Source organism: Pollachius pollachius (assembly GCF_949987615.1).
Source record: "Pollachius pollachius genome assembly, chromosome: 5".
Lineage (NCBI taxonomy): Eukaryota > Metazoa > Chordata > Actinopteri > Gadiformes > Gadidae > Pollachius > Pollachius pollachius.
In genome coordinates, this window is record NC_136938.1 from 14430706 (window position 1) to 14453640 (window position 22935).

Sequence of the window (22935 nt, forward strand, 5' to 3'; positions counted from 1 at the left end):
AAATTTGAAATATCCATTCATTTTGTTAAATACTAGCAGCAGAAAGACTCAGAAAACAACATGTTAACAAGTAAATGTATTGGAGCCATCCTAGATCCAAAATAAAACTCCTAAATCAATTGTATCTTGATGATTCTCGCATTCTCGAGAAAGGGTGCCTCACAGCCGAGTTCTCCATTGTTCTTCAAGGGGAGAGCAACCGATGTTCTCCAAATTGTATTGTAGTTTGTGTAGATCTGTGTGTGCGTGTGCGCACACACACACACACACACACACACACACACACACACACACACACACACACACACACGATAATGATTGTAATTCACACAAGACAAGTTTCCATCAGCTAAAACAAAACTCTTGGGACATGCTGAACACAACTCTCACACACTCAAGTGAAAAGATCTATACATTTTTGGGTGCACGTATACCCAAAGCTTTGCTGTCCCACAAGAAGTTTTAAGCACTCCAAACAAGTTATAAATTGGACACGTAAACGCATTAGATACACCATAAAAAGAAACAAACAAACCAACCCCATACTTGAAGAAACAAAGAAGTGAACTAAAGGTTTAGAGGAAACGGCATGAGGGAGAAAATAAAATCTGCGTTGAAAAATTTGGCACCATTTTAGAAGGAGAAACTAGCTCACATTTTGCTTGAGTTGAATTTCAGTGCCTGTTTAAAGAACAATGCATTCATAAAATATCAGAAACAGTGTCCAAAAATGACAACCTCCCTCTGCTTTTTGTGTGTACGTGTTGGTAAAACTTAGGTTAATTCACCACACCCAAGAAAGTGCATAAACACGTGCTTCCAATTGTGAGCCGACAGATGAAATAGGAAAATAAGAGTGGATTCAAGTGTTATTAATTTCCTTCTTTGTTGTTATGCTGCTTGAATAAAAAACTAGAGGATTGCCGCATCAACTAATGCAGACATAGTGTTGCGAAAACAAAAATCTATTTCATTCCTCGGTCAAACAAAATGGAAATAAATACACATAAAAAAAGTTGCATAACCTATAAGACCCACAGTCACTCATTCACAAAAGTGAGTACAGAGAAACTTATTGGCTGCTCTTATGCACACACAAAACAAACTCACAACACATCACTCTGGGAGGATGTGTGTAAGACTGCTCCGGAACATAGATTACAATTTAAAGAAAAAGAAATATATCTCACTGTTATTTTCTTGTCATTAACAATTAGCAAAATCTAGTGGTTATTTCATCAGGACCTAGAAAAATAGATAATCTTTTTGCTAGCAACAATATGTATCCAACTTTCAAAACATAGTCCAATAGCAATCCCCCCCCCCCCACAACAAACACGCACAAACAGAGACACACACAGACCAATGAGGAACCTCAAAAATGCAAATGAACAACAAAAACTCAAGAACACAAGATTAAAAGTGAAAGTAGAAGCATCAGAGAAGCGTAGAGGACAAGGACTGGACGATTGGACTGTGACCTCACATCGACATGCTAGGGCAAACGATGAACAAACGGGCAGGAAGAGATCTAGAATAAAAAACACAAAAAGAAAACACAAAAGGGAGACAAACTGAGGTTAAACAACGACAACAATGGAACACAAGGAGAGAGCGAGAGAAAGAACATAAAAATGACACTTACAAACACACAGAGTTTTAGACTAATAAACACACACAACCTTAACATTCAACACTGTGAGCACAAGGAGCTTGGGAGACCAGGAAAGTGTGGGTACAGACATGTACCGGCTTCCTTGTAGCTGCTAGCCTTTTGAAATAAATAAATAAATAAATAAATATAGAGAGAGAGAGAGAGAGAAAACACTTTTCTGTTCCCAAATACCTTTCCACCAAGACACTTTGCTACTTTTCCACTTGTTTCCATAAACACATTGCTGCTGCATCAGATCATAATCTATTCTATGAGCAGAAACTCTTTGGACATCTTCACAATGAAGCAGTGATCAAACAGTCCCGTTGTTAAGCTAATTTGGCTGTCTTACCCAGATTCATTTATTAATTTCAAATTCATAATTTTGTGTCCAGAACGCGAATTCACTACGTAAGCATTTGCTTTCTGTTAGTCGCTTCCATGGATTGCAGAGTTACAGTAGCCTAGCTCATGTTCATGTGAGGGGAATACACTTTATTAGTTTCTTACTATTTCTACTTTTTCTAAAGAATCACAGCGCCAAAAATAGTGCAGAATTATCTATGTGTTTGCAGATACTACAATCTTGTGTTGTCACTGGCCCTATAAACAAATCAAGTGTATTCCCCTCACATGAACAGGAGCTAGCCTATTGTAACTGCATGGCAATAGAAGCAGTATCCATGAATATAGATACTGTAGGACCATTATTAAGAATAAAAACACAGTTTTATTAATAGATAGTAACAGTCTAACAACAGAACTGTTATACATTCTTCATGGCGCCGCTGATGGCTGCCTCGGTAACTTGGTGCGCTTTGTTTTGTCTTGATTTTATCGTAAACTTAGGGTATTGTTGCTCGTATACTAGAGACGAGCTCATGGACATCAGGGCTGCGGTTCCCGTTGACTTACTCTGAACTCTGATCGCCTCATCCGCTGCTATTTTAGATATTTTAATCAAAGGTGCCTCAACGTGGAAAGTGAAACGCTGAAGGAGTGGGAAGCGAACTGGGGTGCTCACTCGCCTGCGGAGGCGCAGCATTTTCCTCTCCAACGTTCGCTCGCTGGGAAATAAGATGGATGAACTACAACTACTGGTTGGGAAATCCAGAGACTTTTCATCATCTGGTGCCTTGAGTTTCACCGAGACGTGGTTGGGTGAAACTACCCCTGATGCCACTATAAAATCGGTCAGGATTCCAACTCTTTCGGGTAGATCGTGACAATGAGCTCTCCGGCAAAGCGAAAGGCGTTGGAATATGCTTTTACGTCTGGTATGACGATGTCACAACTATCCAGCAACAACCTCATCTCGAATCATTCTTCCTTAACTGTAAACCCTTCTACTACCCACGTGAGTTTGCCTCTTTTATTCTAGTTGGCATTTACATCCCGCCCCATGCCAATACTCAGGAGGCACAAGGTTCACTCACTGAACAGATACTGAGTGTAGAGCGCTCGCACCCGGACTCTCTAATTATTATCCTGGGCGATTTTAATAAAGCTAATCTGAGCCATGAACTCCCAAAATACAAACAGCTTATTTAATGTCTGACGAGAGATAATTTTTTAGATCACTGTTATACAATATGCAGTGCATACCGTGCGGTTCCGCATGCCACACTAGGCTTGTCAGACCAAGTCATGGTCCACCTGATTCCAACATACAGACAGAGACTGAAGCTCACTTAACCTGCGGTCAGAACATCAAAACAGTGGACTGATGGGGCAGTGGAGAACCTGAAGGCATGTCTAGAGTGCACTGACTGGGACGTTTTTAAGACTGCAGCCAACAGCCTAGACGTACAGAAGTACAAAGACGCTGTGACGTCATGTCAGTTTCTGCGTGGATGCTTGCATATCATCACGCACCAGGGTATGTTTCAACAATGACAAACCCTGGTTCACAGCTAGGCTCAAAAGGCTGAGGAGGGAAAAAGAGGTAGCATTTAGGAGTGGAGACAGAGAAAGCTTCAAAGCATTGAAGTATTCATTCAACAAGGCAGTAAGGGAGGCCAAACAGCAGTACACTGTAAAGTTACAGCAGCAGTTCACTGCCAGTGACTCTGCCTCTGTTTGGGGGGGGGGGGGGGGTTCAGCCAAATCTCCCAATACCATCACCAACGACTCACACCAACTTGCCAACTGCCTAAATTACTTTTACTGCCGCTTTGACAGGAAATGGGATGACCCTACCACCCCAGCCTCCTGCCCAACTACCCTGTGCCCTCCCCTCCTCTGCCTGTCACTCTAGGTGCCCACTCCCACCACCTGCACCTCTCTCCATAGTTGAGTGATGTGAACATACTGTTTAAGAGGCAGATCCCCGCAAGGGGATTCACCCTGAAGCACTGCACAGCCCAACTGTCTGAGGTGTTCACTGACATCTTTAGCACCTCATTAGAGACGTATCAGGTGGCAGCCTGCTTCAAGGCCTCAACCATCATCCCTGCGCCTAAAAAAGCAAAGATCACAGGCCTTAATGATCACAGACCTGTAGCCCTGACCTCTATAGCCATGAAAACCTTTGAGCGCCTTGTGCTGTCTCACCTCAAAAGCATCACCAACCCCCATCTGGATCCCCTGCGATTTGCCTATAGAGCCAACAGGTCTGTGGACGACACAGTCAAAATGGCACCCTGGACGCTACTGGCACCTATGCTAGGATACTCTTTGTGGACTTTAGTTCTGCCTTTAACACCATTATCCCGGCTAGCTTGCAGGACAAACTCACCCAAGTGAATGTGCCTGACTCAACCTGCAGGTGGATCACCGACTCCTATCCGACAGGAAGCAGCATGTGAAGCTGGGTAGGCATGTCTTTCTGGGTAGGCGTGAGGATCTACTTTCTTTGGCAGCTGAGGAAATGCAACCTGCCCTTGTCAATGCTGGTTCACTTCTAATCAGCCACCATAGAGTCCATCCTCACATCCTCCATCTGAGTCTGGTACCCCACTGCCACAGCTAGGGACAAGGGAAGACTGCAGTGCATCTTCCGCACTGCTGAGAGGGTGATTGGCTGCAGCCTGCCCTCTCTGCTTAGCCCGCACTCCTCCAGGATCCTAAGGAGGGCAAAGAAGGTTGCGTCTGACCCCTCCCTTCCCGGAAAGTGTGTCTCTTTCAGACACTCCCCTCCGGCAGGAGACCAGGACTTCACGCCACAAGAACAGTTTCTTCCCCTGGACAGTCAGCCTTCTGAACTTATCGACCCCCCCCCCCCACACAGACACACACCACCATCCCGCCCCCCGCCCCCCTCTCCACCATGCGAGCACTTGCACTTTTTACTGGAGAATGTCTCTTATTGCCATAGATATCATCATGTATGCCCTATCCTTTAATTAACTTATGACTTATTTACTAGGTCCCTGACAAGACTAGCCATCTATTTTTACCAAGTAAAATTCCTTGTTTTTATTATGTGAAAACTTGGCGAAAATAAACCTGATTCTGATTCTGATATACTGTGTAAACATCAAGCCAATACAAACGAAGATGAGCTTGTTCATCGTCGGTTAACAGTATGCAATAAGCATATAAAAGCATAAAATCGGTTCCTTTTATTTTTTTCTAAATCTCTGTGGCCTGGTGGCCAATACTCCGTGGCCCGGTACCGGTCCGCGGCCCGGTGGTTGAGAACCCCTGGCGTAATCAACAGACTGTTCTACATCAGCAACAGCCATCTTTGTTGTTGACAATTACTCTACAGCGCTCCTCTGCACTATCCCCGTATCTATCTTGCCTCATCTTAGATAAACGGTTGTGAATGGTAGGTCTATCCCGTAACAGGCAGAAAACTTTTTGTATGGGACCAAGACCTTAACTGCAGGAAAAATCAAACATGAGCTCTAGATATTTGTCTGGTTCCCAGGCTAGTGAACTCCCCCTCTGGAAGCACAAGTATGAATTTGGTCTTAAAAGACTGATCTGAATCTTAACAAGACAGGCAAACAGCAATTTACAGATAGCATGGCGTACTCCTTTAAATAATAATTGAAGGAAAGATATCATTTCTGCTACTTTCGTTTTATAAAAGAGGAAACTGACAACAGCGGGGGGCTTGAAATTGTCATTAGCAACACTTGCCGTGGATCCTACACACACGTAGTTCCATACTTCTTAGGGCATTACACAGCACCATAAGAGAACACTGAAATGGTTAGATCACGACATGCCATGAGTTTAATTAAGGAAGCTGGACTTGAAACGTCCTATAGGTCCCAAACACACAAGAAGTATAAAACCTTTATAAAAATAGAAAAGGCATTATAGTTTTTGTTGGTAATATACATCATATGGACATTTACTTTGCTCTCCCTTGCTTTAAAAATAAATAAAAATAGAAATATGTGAAGAGTTCTTGAACGTCTAACAAACTGACAACGTGTCTCTTCAAAATTTATTTGGATAACTATGCGATCATCAAAATGCGTGAACAAATAGTTTGAAACAAACAATGTACTGTAGGCCTCAGTAGATAAGTATGCGATCATCAAAATCGTGTACAAATAGTTTGAAACAAACAATTTGTTACCAGTTAACCTGCTCAATAATTTGTTACTAACTAGCAGGACATTTCTTACAAACCAGTTTGTTTCAGAACACAAATGATGACAAGGACAAATATACTGAAGAAGTATGATATCATAACTACATTGAGGATCAATGTACACTTGGCAATGTATACAAAACCAATTAGATTACAGATTTCATAGATTCAGAGAAATTAACCCATAACATCATGTTTTGACATTTGGATGAATTGACTTTATGCTCGCTCTCTTTGCACTGCAGCATTTGACATAGGGCCAAGGGTGTAGCTGCTTTGGTGATCTGAATTGAAAATTGAATTGAATGACAGCACATATATGGTGACCAAACACCACTGACCGTCTAGTGAAGTGCAAAATCAAAATAGCGGTTTATTTCAGTCAGAACCAGACCAACAACCTTCACTTTGTAGAATGACCAGCCAAAGGCAAGTGCGGTACTAATCTAGGATTCACGATTCAATCTTCTATGGATTATTCTCATACCGCACACATTGCAGACCGAGATGAAGGCAAACAAGGACTAACAGAAAAAAAAAAAAAGATTTAGCAAATATATCCTGTATCGTCCCAATATTAAATCACTTATTAGACTGTGAAACTAGAAAAAATGTCGCGTAGATGAGTCAATTTAGATTTAAAAAAATGCACATTTCTGACTATTCAGCTCCTCTCTTCCCCGATTGGTTATGTTCATCTATTATGCCTGTCCATCACAGGTGTATGAAGTGCAAAACTTCTCAATGGAGGAGCAACATAGGGAGGGAAGGACCAGAGACGGAGGGGACGTTTTGGGGGTTGTTTGCGGTATCAAATCCAGCTATCTTCTGTTCTCTCTCTTCACAACTGTCAAACGGGTACAGCATCTTTAGGAAAGGTAAAGGGAAGCTTCCTGGTTGATGTGGGATGGGGTAAGGTGTGCTTAAGAGAGGTTACGCTTAGTAGGTGGAAGCACGGAGCAGAAAGCAGAAAAAAAAAACAGGCATATCTTGGCAACAAATTCAATGCGCAACACATCAATATTAATGAACAACGTGTATAAATATATATAAATTCAAATATGTATGTATAATTTATCACAGCAAGCTGCTAGAACATCTTAAAAAATACACTTGCCTTTCCTTCTCATCTTGAAAAAGAAAAAGGATAAATAAACCCTCAAAACCTCCCAACAGATCACGAGAATCCAGTTATTTTTTTGTTCCACAAAGAACAACCAACGTAAGAAAACAAAGAAAACAAAAGCGGTGTGTATTTATGGTCTCAGTGCCTGCATAGCCTATTGGAGAGACAGAGAGATAGAGAGAGAGACTGGAATATACAAAGGGAAGAGGGGGGGAGGAGTTACAGGAGAGCAGAGTGGGGGAGGCAGGGTGGGTGTGCAGGAAGCAAAAGGCCTTATTCACACTCCACTTACCAGGGGACAGCACCCTTCTCAACCAAGTCCAAAGCGCCTCAGCGGTCTCAGTAGGGCTTGCTGTCGTTCTTAGAGCGCTTCAGCTGCACCTTGAGCCTCTTCATGCCAATCTGGAAACCGTTCATTGATTGGATGGCCGCCTGTGATGACACCGGGTTGTCATAGCTGACAAAGCCTGGGGGAGGGCAGACAGTTTCCACAACGTAGGGAAAAAGTAAACCACAAGAATGTACCATTCCTTGATTATCATCAGCTTGTAATCTTCTAAGATTGTGTTGTGTGTGGATGAGAACAATGGGTCACTAACCAAAACACTTGCTGAGGTTGGTCTGCTTGTCAATGAAGACCTTAGCGGAGATTACGTTCCCAAACGGCATGAACATCTGAAGAAGGTCTTGGTCTCCAAACTCCTGGGGAAGGTGGTAGATGAACAGGTTTGCTCCTTCAGGACCTATCGACGAATTAACCAATTTCAATGTTACAAAAATATTTAGAATTTTAACAATCATTGTAGCATATATGCATATACATTGAAGTATCATGAGCATGGCACTTATTCAACACTGTATGATGCAATCGGTGTAGGAAATATAGCGTCGGTAGTTGAGGGCAAACAGGTAACGTGAGACTCAGACAAGACATGTGCTTCTTATTAAGTGAACAATGTTCTCATGATTATCTGCTAGTGTCTGAGAAGAAAAAGTTAGTGCTCTTACCCGTACTGCGACCGTCACTGGCTGATGCAGCAGATTTAAAACAAGACACAATGCAGATTCTAGTTTATCTGCCTGATAGAGAATAACACCACTGTAGCATATTACTTTACAAACACACTCACTGGTAAAGTTGTTACTTACTTCCATATCCTAAAGTGAAAATGGCCTCAAATTAACGACAACCCCACACGATGCACTGTAATGCAAGTCAATGTTTGCCTTACAAACCAATCCAATACCCAAAATGTCCTATCTGGGATGAATAAAGTACATCATATATACTCCAAAATTATTTCTAATATAGAACATGCTTCCCTTTTTTCTCTCATGCCCGTAACCTCTTTTTATTAACTTAACCTTTTCCTGATCATGTAGCTGCTCATACTCTGGACGACATGTAACTAACAACGCCTCCCAATGCTTCTCCCCCGGCTGGTGGTTCTCCCCTTCAGGAACCTACCTTCTTTCTGGCTCCCTGCCGCTGACACACTCTGCTGGGACAACAGGCTCTGGTTGTAGAGGCTGGGAAGTGCGGCTGCGGCATACTGCTGAATGCCAGAGTAGGCCTGGCTCAGAGCCTCCATGGTGTTCCCTGAGCCATTGGACAGATTTCCACTGCCCAGGCTACCATTGAGGGCAGCCATGCCTAAATTTTGGTGGTTACAAAGGTAGCTGATTAGTATACAGCCGGGAGCAAGCAGAGAGTATACAGCACCAACTAGGCAGTTAAGCATTCTATCAAACCATTATCAAGTCAGCTGATTGACAGACATAATGGTTGGATGGAATGCCCAATGTTTAACAAATACTTTTGCTTAAGATGATTGCCAAATATTTTAATAAATAATGCATTAAAGGGATCGATTTTGACAATGCATGTTCAATCAAATTAATATGTATTTTTGCCAAGTCTGGCAAACTGGTGGAGAATGGTGAAGACAAAGTAGTATTTAAATAAGAAAGTTATACTAATATCCCAGGTACACCGCAACATAACATTCGCACCTGCAAGTGAGCTCATATTTAGGCCAGCTCCTGCGCCTGCAGCCAATGACTGGAGGGCTCCTAGAGAAGCCATGGGGTTCACTGATGAGTTGCTGCTGGAGGTGGGAGAGGAGCCTGCTGGCAAAGGGAGAAAGAGTAGCAGACGGAGGGTGGGAGTGAAGGGATGGGAGGGTTGGATTTAGGGGATGGTGGGGGAGGAGAAAGGGGAAAGAGGGTTAGATGGAGGGTGGTAGTGAGACATGGGAGGGAAGGGTGGGAGTGAGAGATGGGAGGGAAGAGAGCGGATGGAGGGTGGGAGTGAGACATGGGAGGGAAGAGAGCGGATGGAGGGTGGGAGTGAGACATGGGAGGGAAGAGAGCGGATGGAGGGTGGGAGTGAGACATGGGAGGGAAGAGAGCGGATGGAGGGTGGGAGTGAGACATGGGAGGGAAGAGAGCGGATGGAGGGTGGGAGTGAGACATGGGAGGGAAGAGAGCGGATGGAGGGTGGGAGTGAGACATGGGAGGGAAGAGAGCGGATGGAGGGTGGGAGTGAGACATGGGAGGGAAGAGAGCGGATGGAGGGTGGGAGTGAGACATGGGAGGGAAGAGAGCGGATGGAGGGTGGGAGTGAGACATGGGAGGGAAGAGAGCGGATGGAGGGTGGGAGTGAGACATGGGAGGGAAGAGAGCGGATGGAGGGTGGGAGTGAGACATGGGAGGGAAGAGAGCGGATGGAGGGTGGGAGTGAGACATGGGAGGGAAGAGAGCGGATGGAGGGTGGGAGTGAGACATGGGAGGGAAGAGAGCGGATGGAGGGTGGGAGTGAGGGGATGGTAAGGGGGAGCGAGGGGATGGAAGGTGGTGGTGAAGGGATGGGAGTGATGAAATGGAGGGTGGAGGTGATGTTAGGGGTGGTGGTGAAGGAATGGAAGGGGTGGTGGTGAAGGGATGGGAGTGATGAAATGGAGGGTGGAGGTGATGTTAGGGGTGGTGGTGAAGGAATGGAAGGGGTGGTAGTGATAGTAGTGAGGTGATGGAAAGGGTGGTGGTGAGGGGATTGAGGGTGGTAGTGAGGTGATAAGAGGTTGGGAGTGAGGAGGGGGAGGGTGGGAGTTAGGGAAGGGATCAGGGGCATAATGACCACCAGTGCTATCTGCAGATGTATAGCCACAGTGGAAGTTGAAACAATTGTTGATGCCAAATGTTTGAACCCGACTGCTAGAGACATGCTTCTTGGCGCCTTGTGCATCTGTGTACCTGAACTGGTGAGCATACTGAGTGGGCTGCTGGATGTTGTCATGGCGCTCGAGCCTGAGGATGTGGCCTGTGTGGCACTGGCCGCCGCTGCTGCTGCTAGTGCTGCCAAGTTCTGCATGGCGTTCAGACCTAAGGAGATGCAAGCACAACCACATGAATATATTCAAGTGTTTACACAACCTTTGTTTATCAGGGTCCCAGAATGTTTGTCCTGTTGTTTTTTTTAAACTAGTTTGAGGTACGGTAAAATAAAATGCTGGATTTAAACCTTGATTGTTCTCGGCCACTTTGTAAAAGTGCTACAAAATGACTCAATGTAATGTGCATGTAAACTTGACGTGATGTGCATTCTCAGAACGCATTTTTCGAAGAAATACATATGGTTGCCTGAGCCAACTCGTCGTATTGACAATTTTTCATGAGCATGCTTACATGGTAATGATGGTAAGGATAATTAGTCATGTGCACGAAATTTGGTATAATTTGGATTCGTTTTGTCACTAAACCAAAAATGTAGTCGATACCAATGCCAGTGAAATGTCACGATTCCCGATACCGGAGTAAAAAATCTCACATACTTCAACATAAACTCTTTATTAAAAATATTTCAGCTATGCAAAAAACAAATAAAAGTGGCATGTAGCCTTCCAGTATTTAAAACAAATAATACTGTGCCAGTGATGTTGAGGTTTTCAAAGTAGTGATTCCCCGGGACCCACAGGTGGTCATTTGAGTGGGTCCCAGGCAACTGAGCGGGTTCCCAATGCAAATTATTATAATAACTGATTGTATTTGTATTTATTCCTTTGATTTAATAAATAAATATTGGCCGTAGTTTTAATTATTTAGCCTATCATAAGCTGCTTAGAGCTAGTTTTAGTATATTAAATAGGTCATACTTAAATATAATATATATAAATTCTAGATAATAACATTCTCAAAAAAACGGCAGGTTAGTTACCCAACAGCTAACTAGTTCTCCTCCTGGCGATTTATCATGGGTTTGTTGTTCACATTGTAGCATTATCAGGGAAAATATATGGTACATGGACATTTTTATAGTGGGTTTACTGCGTTTCAGAGTTAAGACACTGCAGATACAGCACTTCAAAACATCAACCGTTGGCTTAATTACTATGCCGTATATGCCCTGTGCCATGTGTACCAACTTTGAGTTATTCACCTTTGGTGTGGTTGAAGTCAGCTTTTTTCCCACATTGACTTCCATTATAATAAATAGCACAGTGAACACTGGCAGCAGTGGTATTTTTAAATGTAAACTGTCATTTTTAGAGCTATCGACACAAACCCTTCCTAATTATCTAAAAGGGAAGTCCTTAATATGCCCCTTTAATTTTAGGTCCCTTTGATATTGATTGAACTGGACTCGGGATTGAATAATGCCATCTCATTAGCATAATATATTGCATAACACAATATATTTATGCATAATTTCAGTTTTTAACTCAATTAAAGAATAAAAAAAAATCAATTAGGACATTCCAAGCAGCATGTGTAGCAAATTATGTACTGGTGTACATGCACAATATTATGACATTGGTTAGGTTTTGGGACCTCATAAACACGCACCTGAAATTGAGGCAGAATAACCAGAAATGTTGGGCAAGCAGCCCCAGAGGTGTTCACTGGCACTCACTCATCGCCCTTTTCAAGCGAATCACTGGTGTACTCATTACTCCTAGAACTATGCTACCGGCAGGGAAAACTGTTTGTCATTTGAAGCTATGGCTCGGAAGAAGAACATTTTTGAATTATTTTGAGATTTTATCTTTTTAAAGCAAAATCTATCCTGACGGACATTATGGTTCCCAATGGCATAAAAGTTCTGCAAGCAGACAAGGCTTGTACATCAAGTTTCATTCTTCAGGGCAGCCAAGCCGTGCGTGTAACTGAAACCGCAAGTTAGAGCAGAGACCTGCTTACGGGGAATACAAAAGTTGTCGACAAAGTCGAAAACCTTTGTGCAATCAGGGGATGAGCTATACGGGTGAACAATTCTGAATAATAATCCCTAGAATAACGTGAGGTATCCACATATACTCTGTGAATACCTAATAACAACTAGAAAATGCATTTCCTGCCGAAAATGTGGTGCAAAATGTAGTGCAAAGTGAGGTTGAAAATATGTTTTAGTTAAGCCATATAGTTTAAGACCTAAAGAAATGTTAAATGGCTTAAAACAAGTGAAGGTATTTGAACAGAGTCTAAATCGAGTAAACATTTAAAAATGCACACCATTTAAATCAAATGTAATGGTTGGAAACAAATACTACCCGACCGAGTAGTAGTAGTATCTGAAGAAGTAGTAGTAGCTGAAGTAGTAGTAGCAGCTGAAGTAGTAGTGAGTGAAGTAGTAGTAGTAGATGAAGTAGTAACTGAAGTATTAGTAGGGGTAGTAGCTAAAGTAGTAGTTGTGTCTATCTCTTCCATACCCAAAACAACAACTCCAGCTCCACTGTCTACTCTCTTTATGATTTTTAAGATGATTTGAAGAAACTGGAAAATGGTGGTATCAAACTTGTATCTATGTCTATTATGCCCAGCCCACCCCAGCCACAGACTGATATCACCCAAACACCCCCCCCTCAGTACTGATAGTAGTCCTGATCATAAATTAGACAAAAAATGATTCAGTTCAGTGTAGACACACTATTAAGGAAGTTCTGCATAATCTGCTGAACCCAAGGTTGCCTACGTCAAAACATGGCAACTTTTGCATTCCTGCTGTAGACACACTGCTAACCTGACAAATCTCATACCTATTCCCTCCAAAAGCCTATCAATAACACCATCAGGATGGGTCAACTTAACGTTTAGTCTCTTAAAACAAATCATTTTTAGTTAATGATTTTAATACCACTTCTAAACTGGATTTTATCTTTTTAACTGGCTAGAAATGAATGGCTAGAAAAAAATAACAAATATAAATATAAAAAAATAATAAATAAAATAAATAAAAATAAGTGCAACCGTTCTGATAGACAGCTCCTCCCAACTAACTTTTTTGATGTATGTATATCTAGAAAAAGAGGTGGATGTATTTCAGGGGAAACATAGGTTATTGGGTTATTTTCCATCCTTCAAATACCTTTGAGCCAAATATTGATTCTTTGAAAAGTGGGCAAAAAACCTTTTACCATTTTGGACACATTTGAACTGCCTCTACATGTGAAAGAGGCTATGGGTGTGACGAATCGCTCAGCTCACGATTCGAAGCACGATATTGGGTTCACGATTTGATATTCTAACAATATTTTGAACAAAACTTGAATGAAGAAAATGTATCACTGAAAAAATATTGTTGTTTATTTTAAAGACACAAAATATGCAAAACAATGCCATTTGCCCTATATTTCCATTTTTTATGAAATTGTAAACAAGATGTGTTATTGTAACATTGTATATAGACTAATCATCTTGTCCTAAATGGCAATAAAGAAAAAGTTTTTCTTATGCTGCTTTTACACCTACAGTACCAGCCCAACTCGCCTCGACTCACCCCGTCTTCTTTTGCGTTTCCATTGCCAAATTCTGGTACCTGGTACTTTTTTAGTCTCACCTCTATCTGATACCTCCGTATCACTGTAATTACCTCTCCGCGTTAAAGCAGTGTTTATATCATATCGTCACAAGATGAGACATTTATCACAGAAAGCGATATGTACGATTTCTTCTTCTGACAAAAAGAAGGTTTATAGTTTATAGCAGTGTTTATATCATATCATCATAAGATGAGCAACTTGTCACAGAGAGCGATGTTACATTTTATAGGCGACCCATAACGTAAAATATCCCATTCATGATAATGAACTACGAGGGCACTAAAATATGCAATAGTTTACAAGTCATACATGTATGCATGATGTGACCCTAGAAAGACGAAATAAGAGAAAGCGCGTTCAGGCGGAGAGGGGGTGCGATTTCAGACGGGGATTCCATTTTCGGCACAACACCGGACTCTTTAAATACTAGCATCAGCGTTCAGTCAACAATAATGATTGATTATTGAACACTGCATGATCAGGGTGAAAGAACACGCCATGGACTATGACAGAGGTCTGTTTACGTGTCTCATGGATAAGCATGCGCAGTTTCATGCATTCCTTCTATGCGACCCATGCAATCCGCCCACGTTGAAGAGGTACTTTTATAGATGGAAACACGACGTGCCTGGAACCAAACCAAGTCATGGCAAGTTGAGCTGGTACTGTCGGTGGAAAAGCGGCATTAGTCTATACATTTTTAAGTGCAAATTTATGTCCATAAATAAAGTCAGATAAAAAAAATGATATCGCGAACCATTTTTTCGTCTCAACAACGCATTTCGTCGTGTTTTAATATCGCTAAAGAGGTTATTCATTGTAAGGGGCACACTCTAGACCTAGGGTCGTATTCACTTTTCGCCTTACTGCTGTGATCTTTACACCATATATTCCCACAGTGACCTGGTACATGTGTGCTGAGTTTGCAGCAAGTTTCATGAATATAGCAACTTTTTAATGGTAATGGAAGCCTGTTGAAATGCTGAACTTCCAGGCCTTGTTAAGCGCCACCTATGTGTTATTCTGGCCGATCTTTTGTTTCCCTTACTCATTTTACGAGCCTGCTATCACTTTGAGCCAAAAAGTTGTGTTAAAAATAATAATGACGAAAAACAATAGGGTTCCTACGGTTTTGTAGGACCCCTAATAATAATACTAAGGAAAACAGTAGGGCCTACGGTTTCGTAGGACCCTTTATAATACTAATGATTAAAATAGGGTTCCAAAAATTGTCATAGGACCCCTAATAAAGATTTAGACATCTAGAGTGTGAATGTCACAGCATTCACACTAATAAAGAATATGGCGCCCATACCCGCCATACTACATTCCGCACCCGAGCCGACCCGCTATAAATTGATACAGACACCCGACCCAATCTTGGGGCCCCTGTTATTTTTTATATACATAAATGACATTTCAGCCGCGGTACGTGCAAGTTGCTATTATATGCAGATGATTCTGCTTTACTTGTCCCAGAGTGTAATGTTAAGGGCATTGAAAATACTCTTAGCATTGAGCTGGGGTCTGCCAACCAGTGGCTTGTAGACAATAAGCTCTCAATGCATCTTGGCAAGGCTGAAGACTTGTTTGGTACATAAAGGAAGTTGGCAAAATCAAATACTCTGAAGGTGATGTGTAATGGGTCTGAAATTGTATCTCAACCTCTGGGTTGCAAAAAAGTTTTAGAATTTCTCATCCCACCAACTTATGTCTAGGAAAAACCGGTGCCAGAATTCCCATCGGGTGGCTATAACTCCTGGTCAAAGTTAAACGCTCGGCATGTCTGTCCTGATGGATAAAAAATTCAGAAACTTACATGTTTTTTGCATTTGGGACACATGTCCGTCTTGATCGATTTGGTTGTTTGGTGAAAAACTTGGTTCTCATGATCTATGGACGTGTCTGATCTTAAACCTCAAAGGGATTTTTGATAACTTATAAAATGACTTATTTCATTCAAAATATGTTAATTTAGCTAACAATATTCTATCACCATGTCAGCTTCTGAAAGTAGCAGAAACTGGAAACGTTTTCGTGTCAATATCTCATTCCATGATTCCATGATTACAGAAATTGCTCTCAAGTGTTAGCTTATCCAAACCAAGGCCTCTCTCCAACACAGGGCTGGAACTTAGGCCCCGTCCACACGGAGCCGAAACGGGCGAAAACGATCCGGTTTCGTTTTATGCGGTTTATGAATATCTCCGTAAAGACGGAGTCATTGTGAAACCGCATCGAGCTGTAGAAATGCTGTAGTAAATATTCAAGGCGCTGGTTCTCCACAGAAAAAAGTGGAGCGCATCAAGCCTGCGCGCATACAGCCTGCACGCGCTGTATACAAACATTCAGTCACGAGGAGATTCAACCTTTTAAATTGAGCAGAAATACTTTTTAATGTACAGTTAGTAATGACATTTATCAAGGGGCTGTATTTAAAGCTACAAAAAGAATACAAATAAAATAATAAATAATAAATTCTACGCAACTCTGACGTCCCCCAGCTGGTGGGGGGCTAATGACGTCATCGTTTGCGTTTCAGAAATGTGCGGTTTCGGGCACCGGATTCGCCGGCTCCGTCTGGACGGTCGGCCCAAACGCACAAGACATGCGGTTTCACCAAAAAACCGGCTCCGTGTGGACGGGGCCTTAGATGGTTGCACAAATCATTTCTCAAAAGTCTGTTTTGACGATGGATTTTGACACTGTATACTTTAGAAACATGGTCGTGATTATTTTGATATGTTGGTGATCCCATTTTGTATGCCAAACAAATTATCGGGGAAACACTGATATATAAATATAACAACAGTGTGGCATGCTTTGCAGACATACTTATATACTGATTTAAATGGTGCAATCAATTGCAGAGTTTGTCGCTCTGCTTGTATTGTTGGACATTAGTTACTAGACTACAGTCCTGTTTTCAAACAAAATACTCCTCTCAACTTTTTAAAAGATCCCGGCACCAATCAAATGCCTACGATATATATTTAATCACGAGGTTAAATTTCAGACAACAAATTCTTGAATAAACTTCCTCATCTCTTGAGGAACCAAGTGGTGCCAAGAACATAGGCCTCTCTCAGAGCAGAATGTTTCCTTCCTCAACATACCTGACATAGGGTGCAGATTGTTGAGTGCGTTCCCTGCAGAGGCTGACTGCTGCAGCAGCTGTAAATAAAGCTAGACATTTGAACCAAACACAGAGAATGCACTGGTCAGTACTTTTGCTAGCCAGTGGGACGGGGTGAAAGAAGAGACAGGCACAGAGGTATTGCAAAGGGTAAAACCAAAAGGGACATTTCCTGAACAGAGACAGAGGGATGCAGTATGGCATTTATTAACATGCAATCTGGCAGGAGATTTTAGACAAAGGAGGGGGAAATAAGGGAGAACCATGGTGAGGTCATGATGCACAAGCAATAATTGTTGACTAGATTGAGGCATAGTAGTAGCTCATTAAGTACATGAAAATGTGTATCACTTTAATCAAACAGAAGCGCATACATATTGTGTCTGTTTTTAGCCCCAATAACCACAATAGACTAGGGTTATACTTCAAGATGCAATATGAATTCAAGCTTGATACATGTTATGCAAACAGCCTGCATCTACTTGATGCTTTATGCAATATGTGTTAACTCACTGCCAGGTACTGTGGCCCCAGGCTGTTGAGTCCAGTGAGGTTGCCCCACATGGAGGCAGCGTTGAGCTGCTGCATCTGTTGCTGGAGCTGCTGGGCCATTCGCTTCTGCTCCTTGTCCTTCTGTGTGTCTGCAAACTTCACCACAATAGGCGAAGAACAGCCCTAATAGTGGAGGGAAAAAATGGGCAGCGATCATTGAATGGTAGAAACAGATTTTTAAAGTTTTCAATAACACAATGTAACCTTGTTAAATGCCCACACAGATAACGCAAAACAATAATTTGGTTCTAAGTAATGCAAAAGTTGTAACAGTGTTGCACCATTCAGATCACTCCCGGCAGTCCCGAGTTACCGCAGCTCCGGACGTCAGACTAGTGGACAGTAGGACCAATGGGAATTGTTTTTAGTATTGAGAGGTCGGAACGATGGATTGTCGGAGAAATGGGCAGTTCCCCGCAAGGCAACATCAAAATAAAAAATAATAAACCGGTATGGCAATATTGTCTGAATTACATATCTCTTTCAAAAATATACCGGTATAACTCTTAATACCGGTATATCGCCCAGCCCTAATCTGAAGTACAGATTGAATCGCGACATGGAGGAGAAAGGGATTGTATTGCGGACTCCCGGGAGTCTGCAAACAGCAACAATCCCTTTCTCCATGTCGCGGTTCAATCTGGACTTCAGAGAGTCAAAGCCAAAGTTCCTTTACCCCCCGAATTCCTTCTTAATCATGGCCAAGTTGATTACCTGCTACCGTAAATAATATAATAGAGACGCAAACGAATTTAAAACAGTTAAGTATCAAGAGGGGAGATTGTTAAGTTAAATTGGTATGCGCCTCTATAATATTATTTACGGTAGCAGATAATCATCTTGTGTGGACTTCCTGGAAACATGGCCCATCAGTAAGGCACAGACTTGGAAAACAGTATTTTTTAATAAACACCCGGTACGTTAACTAAGTTGTTGATGTTCCGTTTTATGTTTAGGGACCCTAATCATGCTACTGCAAAAAATTCAGATTTGGAAGCTTTGCGGTGCCCCTAACCAATCACATGGAAGCCAAACATTGCGCCGGGCAAACTCTATACTCGATTATTAATGAAAAAAGTATCTGAAGGGCTTATTTGAAGGGTATACATGCCAAAACAAAGACCCTGGGTTAAATTTTCGCCGAAATAACACTTTTTAAGATTCATAATATCATCAGGAGGCGCATACAGCTTTTGGTCGTGATATTATATATGACTAATTAATTAGTCATATATAATAACAACCTCTAGGATTAATTAAACCCATGGTTATAATGTGGAAACCTTGGTCGATAATGTAACAAATTTCTGAGCACATATAATAACATTTTGCCTATAATGTTACAACGTATAACATTTAGCTGCACCTATAAAGTTATGAAGCAAGCATCATTTTCTCCTTATAAGCCGTTTTGACACATGTCCTCTGCATTTCCGCCACATTTGTATATCAGGAGATTTGACCCCAAGGGTGGTTCACACTTGATGCTTTATATGTGGACATTGATGTCGTTCAGACATCAGTAGAATTAAGGGGGATTTAGGTGTGTGGGCTTGTCATTCCAGTTTGTTTCAGTTAGACCACAGACTGCATGGAGGCAGAATGGGCAGAACTCATCGAGATCATCTTAAACGTTGCTGTAACGATGTATCATATGTTCCGTTGCATCCACAGCATCCAAAGCATAAATCGATGAAAGATTGGAGCATGAGTAGGGACAAATAGAAGAGACGACTAAGAAGAAAAGCGTCACAAACGACTGTTGCTGAAGAAAGAGTGGAAAACGAAACTTTCTTTTTTTGCTTAATTTCACATATAACAAACACTGGGACAAATGTTATGGATTTCTGTGTTTAACTGAGAAAACAGGGAATGCTAGGACGGGACCCCTATAATGTTGAGCTAACTGTAAACATATAATAATAAAAAAAACATTTTCTATATACGCGTGCAGCTCTGAACTCATGGATTGGAAATTATTAAATGATGTGTACTTTTAGGCTTATGATAAGCCCTATCTTTTAGCGTTCACAACGAATGATTCTGAAAAGCAGTGACAACATTGAAATATTTTTGAAACATTCAGGGAACAAAAGGCATCAGGCTCAGTATAATTTAGGGGGCCACTCAATGATATGCAAATGTAGACCAAAGCGTTATCAACACGCCCACTCAAGTGGTGTGAGAAATAACTTTCTACGTCTCATTCACATATAAGGTAATATACATTTCCTACGGAGAAAATACTACTAATACTAAAGCACCTAGTGTGTGAGCATTTGATTAGATTATAAAATGAGTAAATGTATGGGTTATAGGGGTAATTGTTAAATTGAAAGTGCAAATCAATTATTCAAGTTATTTTTTTCCATTTATTAAGCGCATGGCAACTACTATTGGTTAGTTGAAAATAATAACGAACAGCTTCTTCTGAAACTGAAAAACCTTAGTGAAATAAACTAACTGTAACAAAAGCTAAGGCAGAAACCTTTCTTTTGAATTTTTGGATTTGTATAATTTATGCCTGCACTACTGGAAATTTTCCTGACAAATATGCTGAACCCTTGTTCCTTTGATATTAAAAGTTGCATTTTTGATAATGTTTTGCCTACATATGTTTTAATATAATTAACACTGTTTTGAAACTATTTCTGTTTGTGTAGGCCTAACAGTGCTTTCTGAACATATTGAACACACTTTTAAAAATACTGTGAAAAAAAAAAAGAAATGATAATTTGGTGGCAATAACCGTGAGGATAAATGTTCATACCGCTTCACACCCCTATTACACAGATGTGCTCAGTAAAAGCATTTAAAGGTTTAACCACCAAAGTAGAGGGTTTATAAAGAGGTAATAAAATCTATAAACTGACACCTTTTCTAAAGTTTTCATCTCAGCAAACATATACTATGAACATATGCTACCGAATATCTTTGACAGGAAAAAGTCACGCCTAATCGATATATCAGTCGGGCTCTATTCAAAATGTCATCAATGGATAAAACATTAGTCTATTGTATTGGGCATTTTCTCGCTTGCTCAACAACAGCAAAAAGCTGCTGAAAAGTTCCGGTGCGGCTGTAACATCAGACTGTATAAACTAGAAAAGAGACTACTAGAGTGGAGGTTGCGGTTTGGAACGTGTATTTGATTTGTTTTTTGGTATGTCTTGCAACCAGGGCTGGGCAAGTTAATGCGTTAATTACGCATCAATGCAATCTTACGTTAACGTGATTCCGGCTCACGTCCCCCGGCCGCAAGATCTCCAGCATGTGCAGAACACGGAATCCGACGGGGGTTTACATGGAGGTAGAAACCGGACTATAATCGAGTTATCTAGGTTTTCTTATCCGATCTCGCTTGTTGAGGTCTTATTCGTTTCTTTATCCGATAATGACTCTGTATGTAAACGCACTCACCGACTGGCTGATTGCAATTGCAGTAAGTGACAGCCTGTTTGCAATTCCCAAATCTTTGGGGTTCTGTAAGTTTCATATTCAACCCACACTGAGTGAGTCAATAAAACTCCTTCAAGATCACTTGGCCTAGTTTTTGCTTATTCAGAACATTTGGTATGAATGATAATGTGTCATTCCATTTGATACTCTCATTTAACTTCAATTGGATTGGATTTAAAATAATTTAAAAAGTGTGATTAATCGCGGTTAAAACTTTTAATCTTTGCCCAGCCCTACTTGCAACCCAACAATTAATAGAATTAGCAGTTGAAACCTACATCCAATTAGACAATTAGATGGACCTATTCCCAAATAAGTTTGGCCTTTGAGATGAGGAAATCCTTACATCCACTACATATACAAAAGACTCATATACTGTAGTACGTATATGGCAACAGACATAACCTCTATAATAGTAATGTTCTCACCTCCATTGTCTGTGACTGGTGCATTGTCTTGATGGCTGACAGGGCCATTTGTCTAGCAGTGAACGTCACAAATGCACAACCTGTAGGGAAAAGACACCATACCTATTTCAGACTGATAAGACATTCCAATGTGTGGCACATTTCATAGAAAATATAGGCCACAAACAAAAGCATCCAATAAATGGCCAGGAAACAAAGGAAAAAAACATTCAAAGATTTACTATAACTTGCTATTTACAAAATTACACTAAGTAGCTGGTGCTGGTCTGTGGAAGATTGCATGGGTACAACAATGTTTTTCTGAGTCACATACAATGTGTAGGGATTTCACACATAATTAGAGCAAATCAACAAATTATATGTCTGGGAAGATATCCACGTTAAATGGAGGACCTCTGCAACAACGGAACTATTTACACATTTTTGAGTATATGTGGTGGGCTTTCACTTTCACAATATTCTCCAAGCAACAGTAAGAGGCAGGTATTCATAAAGACTTTATCAAATACCCAAAACTGCTTTGATTTTAGTTCCAAACATATCTATTTCGGGCTAGCGTTTCAGCCTAAATGACAACAAACGTCTTTCAACATCCCTAGAAAGCAGACGATATTGAAAGTGAAATGAACTGGATCTGCCTCACCACGACTGAGTCCATCTGGGCCGCGCAGTATTCTGCACTCCTCGATCTGGCCGTAGGGAGAGAACATCAGCCTGATGTCGTTCTCGTTACACTTCTTGGAGATCATTCCTATGAACAGCTTTCTGTCTTCCACGGCTGAAATGAACGCAGGGATAAAAAATTAGACTATGAAACGTGAGAGACATTGGGAAACAAAATAGTGGACTTCAGCAAGATTATGAAACTACACAACCAAAAACCAATGAGGGTAGAGATTGGTTCATACAGAGTCAACTCGAATATTCAGATATTCTCAAAGCGCATTACACTAATTAATAACTGACAGAAGTGTAGGCCATTTCTCATGCTAAAATAATAGCTTTCAAAATCTCACCAATCTCAACAGCAGCTCTGCTGTGCATTATGTTACTGAAGAAATATTTTTGCCCTTTATTAAAAAGCTACTCATTAAAGGATAATGGGTATACTGAAGAATGACAACCAAGCTCTCACCATTGTTTTTCTCACTGTCGGCGGGCTTCATTTGGATTGGGTGGTGCATCTGGACGAGGTGACACAAAGAAGCTCTCA

At 41.2% G+C, this 22935-nt stretch overlaps 1 protein-coding gene across 9 annotated transcripts in view; it reads right to left on the bottom strand.

Moving 5' to 3' along the window:
• Positions 1–237: 237 nt before the first annotated feature.
• celf1 (cugbp, Elav-like family member 1) overlaps positions 238–22935 on the bottom strand; it is a gene marked incomplete at its 3' end in the record, with an annotated part of 46014 nt that continues 23316 nt past the window's right edge. The window contains exons 5-15 of one of the 9 annotated variants that reach the window (XM_079736893.1): positions 22858–22906; positions 22369–22500; positions 21723–21802; positions 17797–17958; positions 17264–17321; positions 10585–10713; positions 9346–9462; positions 8801–8986; positions 7932–8075; positions 7625–7799; positions 238–1531 (exon numbers count right to left, since the gene is read on the bottom strand). In XM_079736893.1, the coding sequence (XP_079593019.1) occupies positions 7672–7799; positions 7932–8075; positions 8801–8986; positions 9346–9462; positions 10585–10713; positions 17264–17321; positions 17797–17958; positions 21723–21802; positions 22369–22500; positions 22858–22906 (1185 nt within the window). Of the gene's footprint in view, positions 1532–4933; positions 7074–7624; positions 7800–7926; positions 8076–8800; positions 8987–9345; positions 9463–10584; positions 10714–17263; positions 17334–17796; positions 17959–21722; positions 21803–22365; positions 22501–22857; positions 22907–22935 lie in introns of those variants that run through there. The other 8 variants (XM_079736890.1, XM_079736892.1, XM_079736891.1 and 5 more) reach the window with 8 other exon arrangements.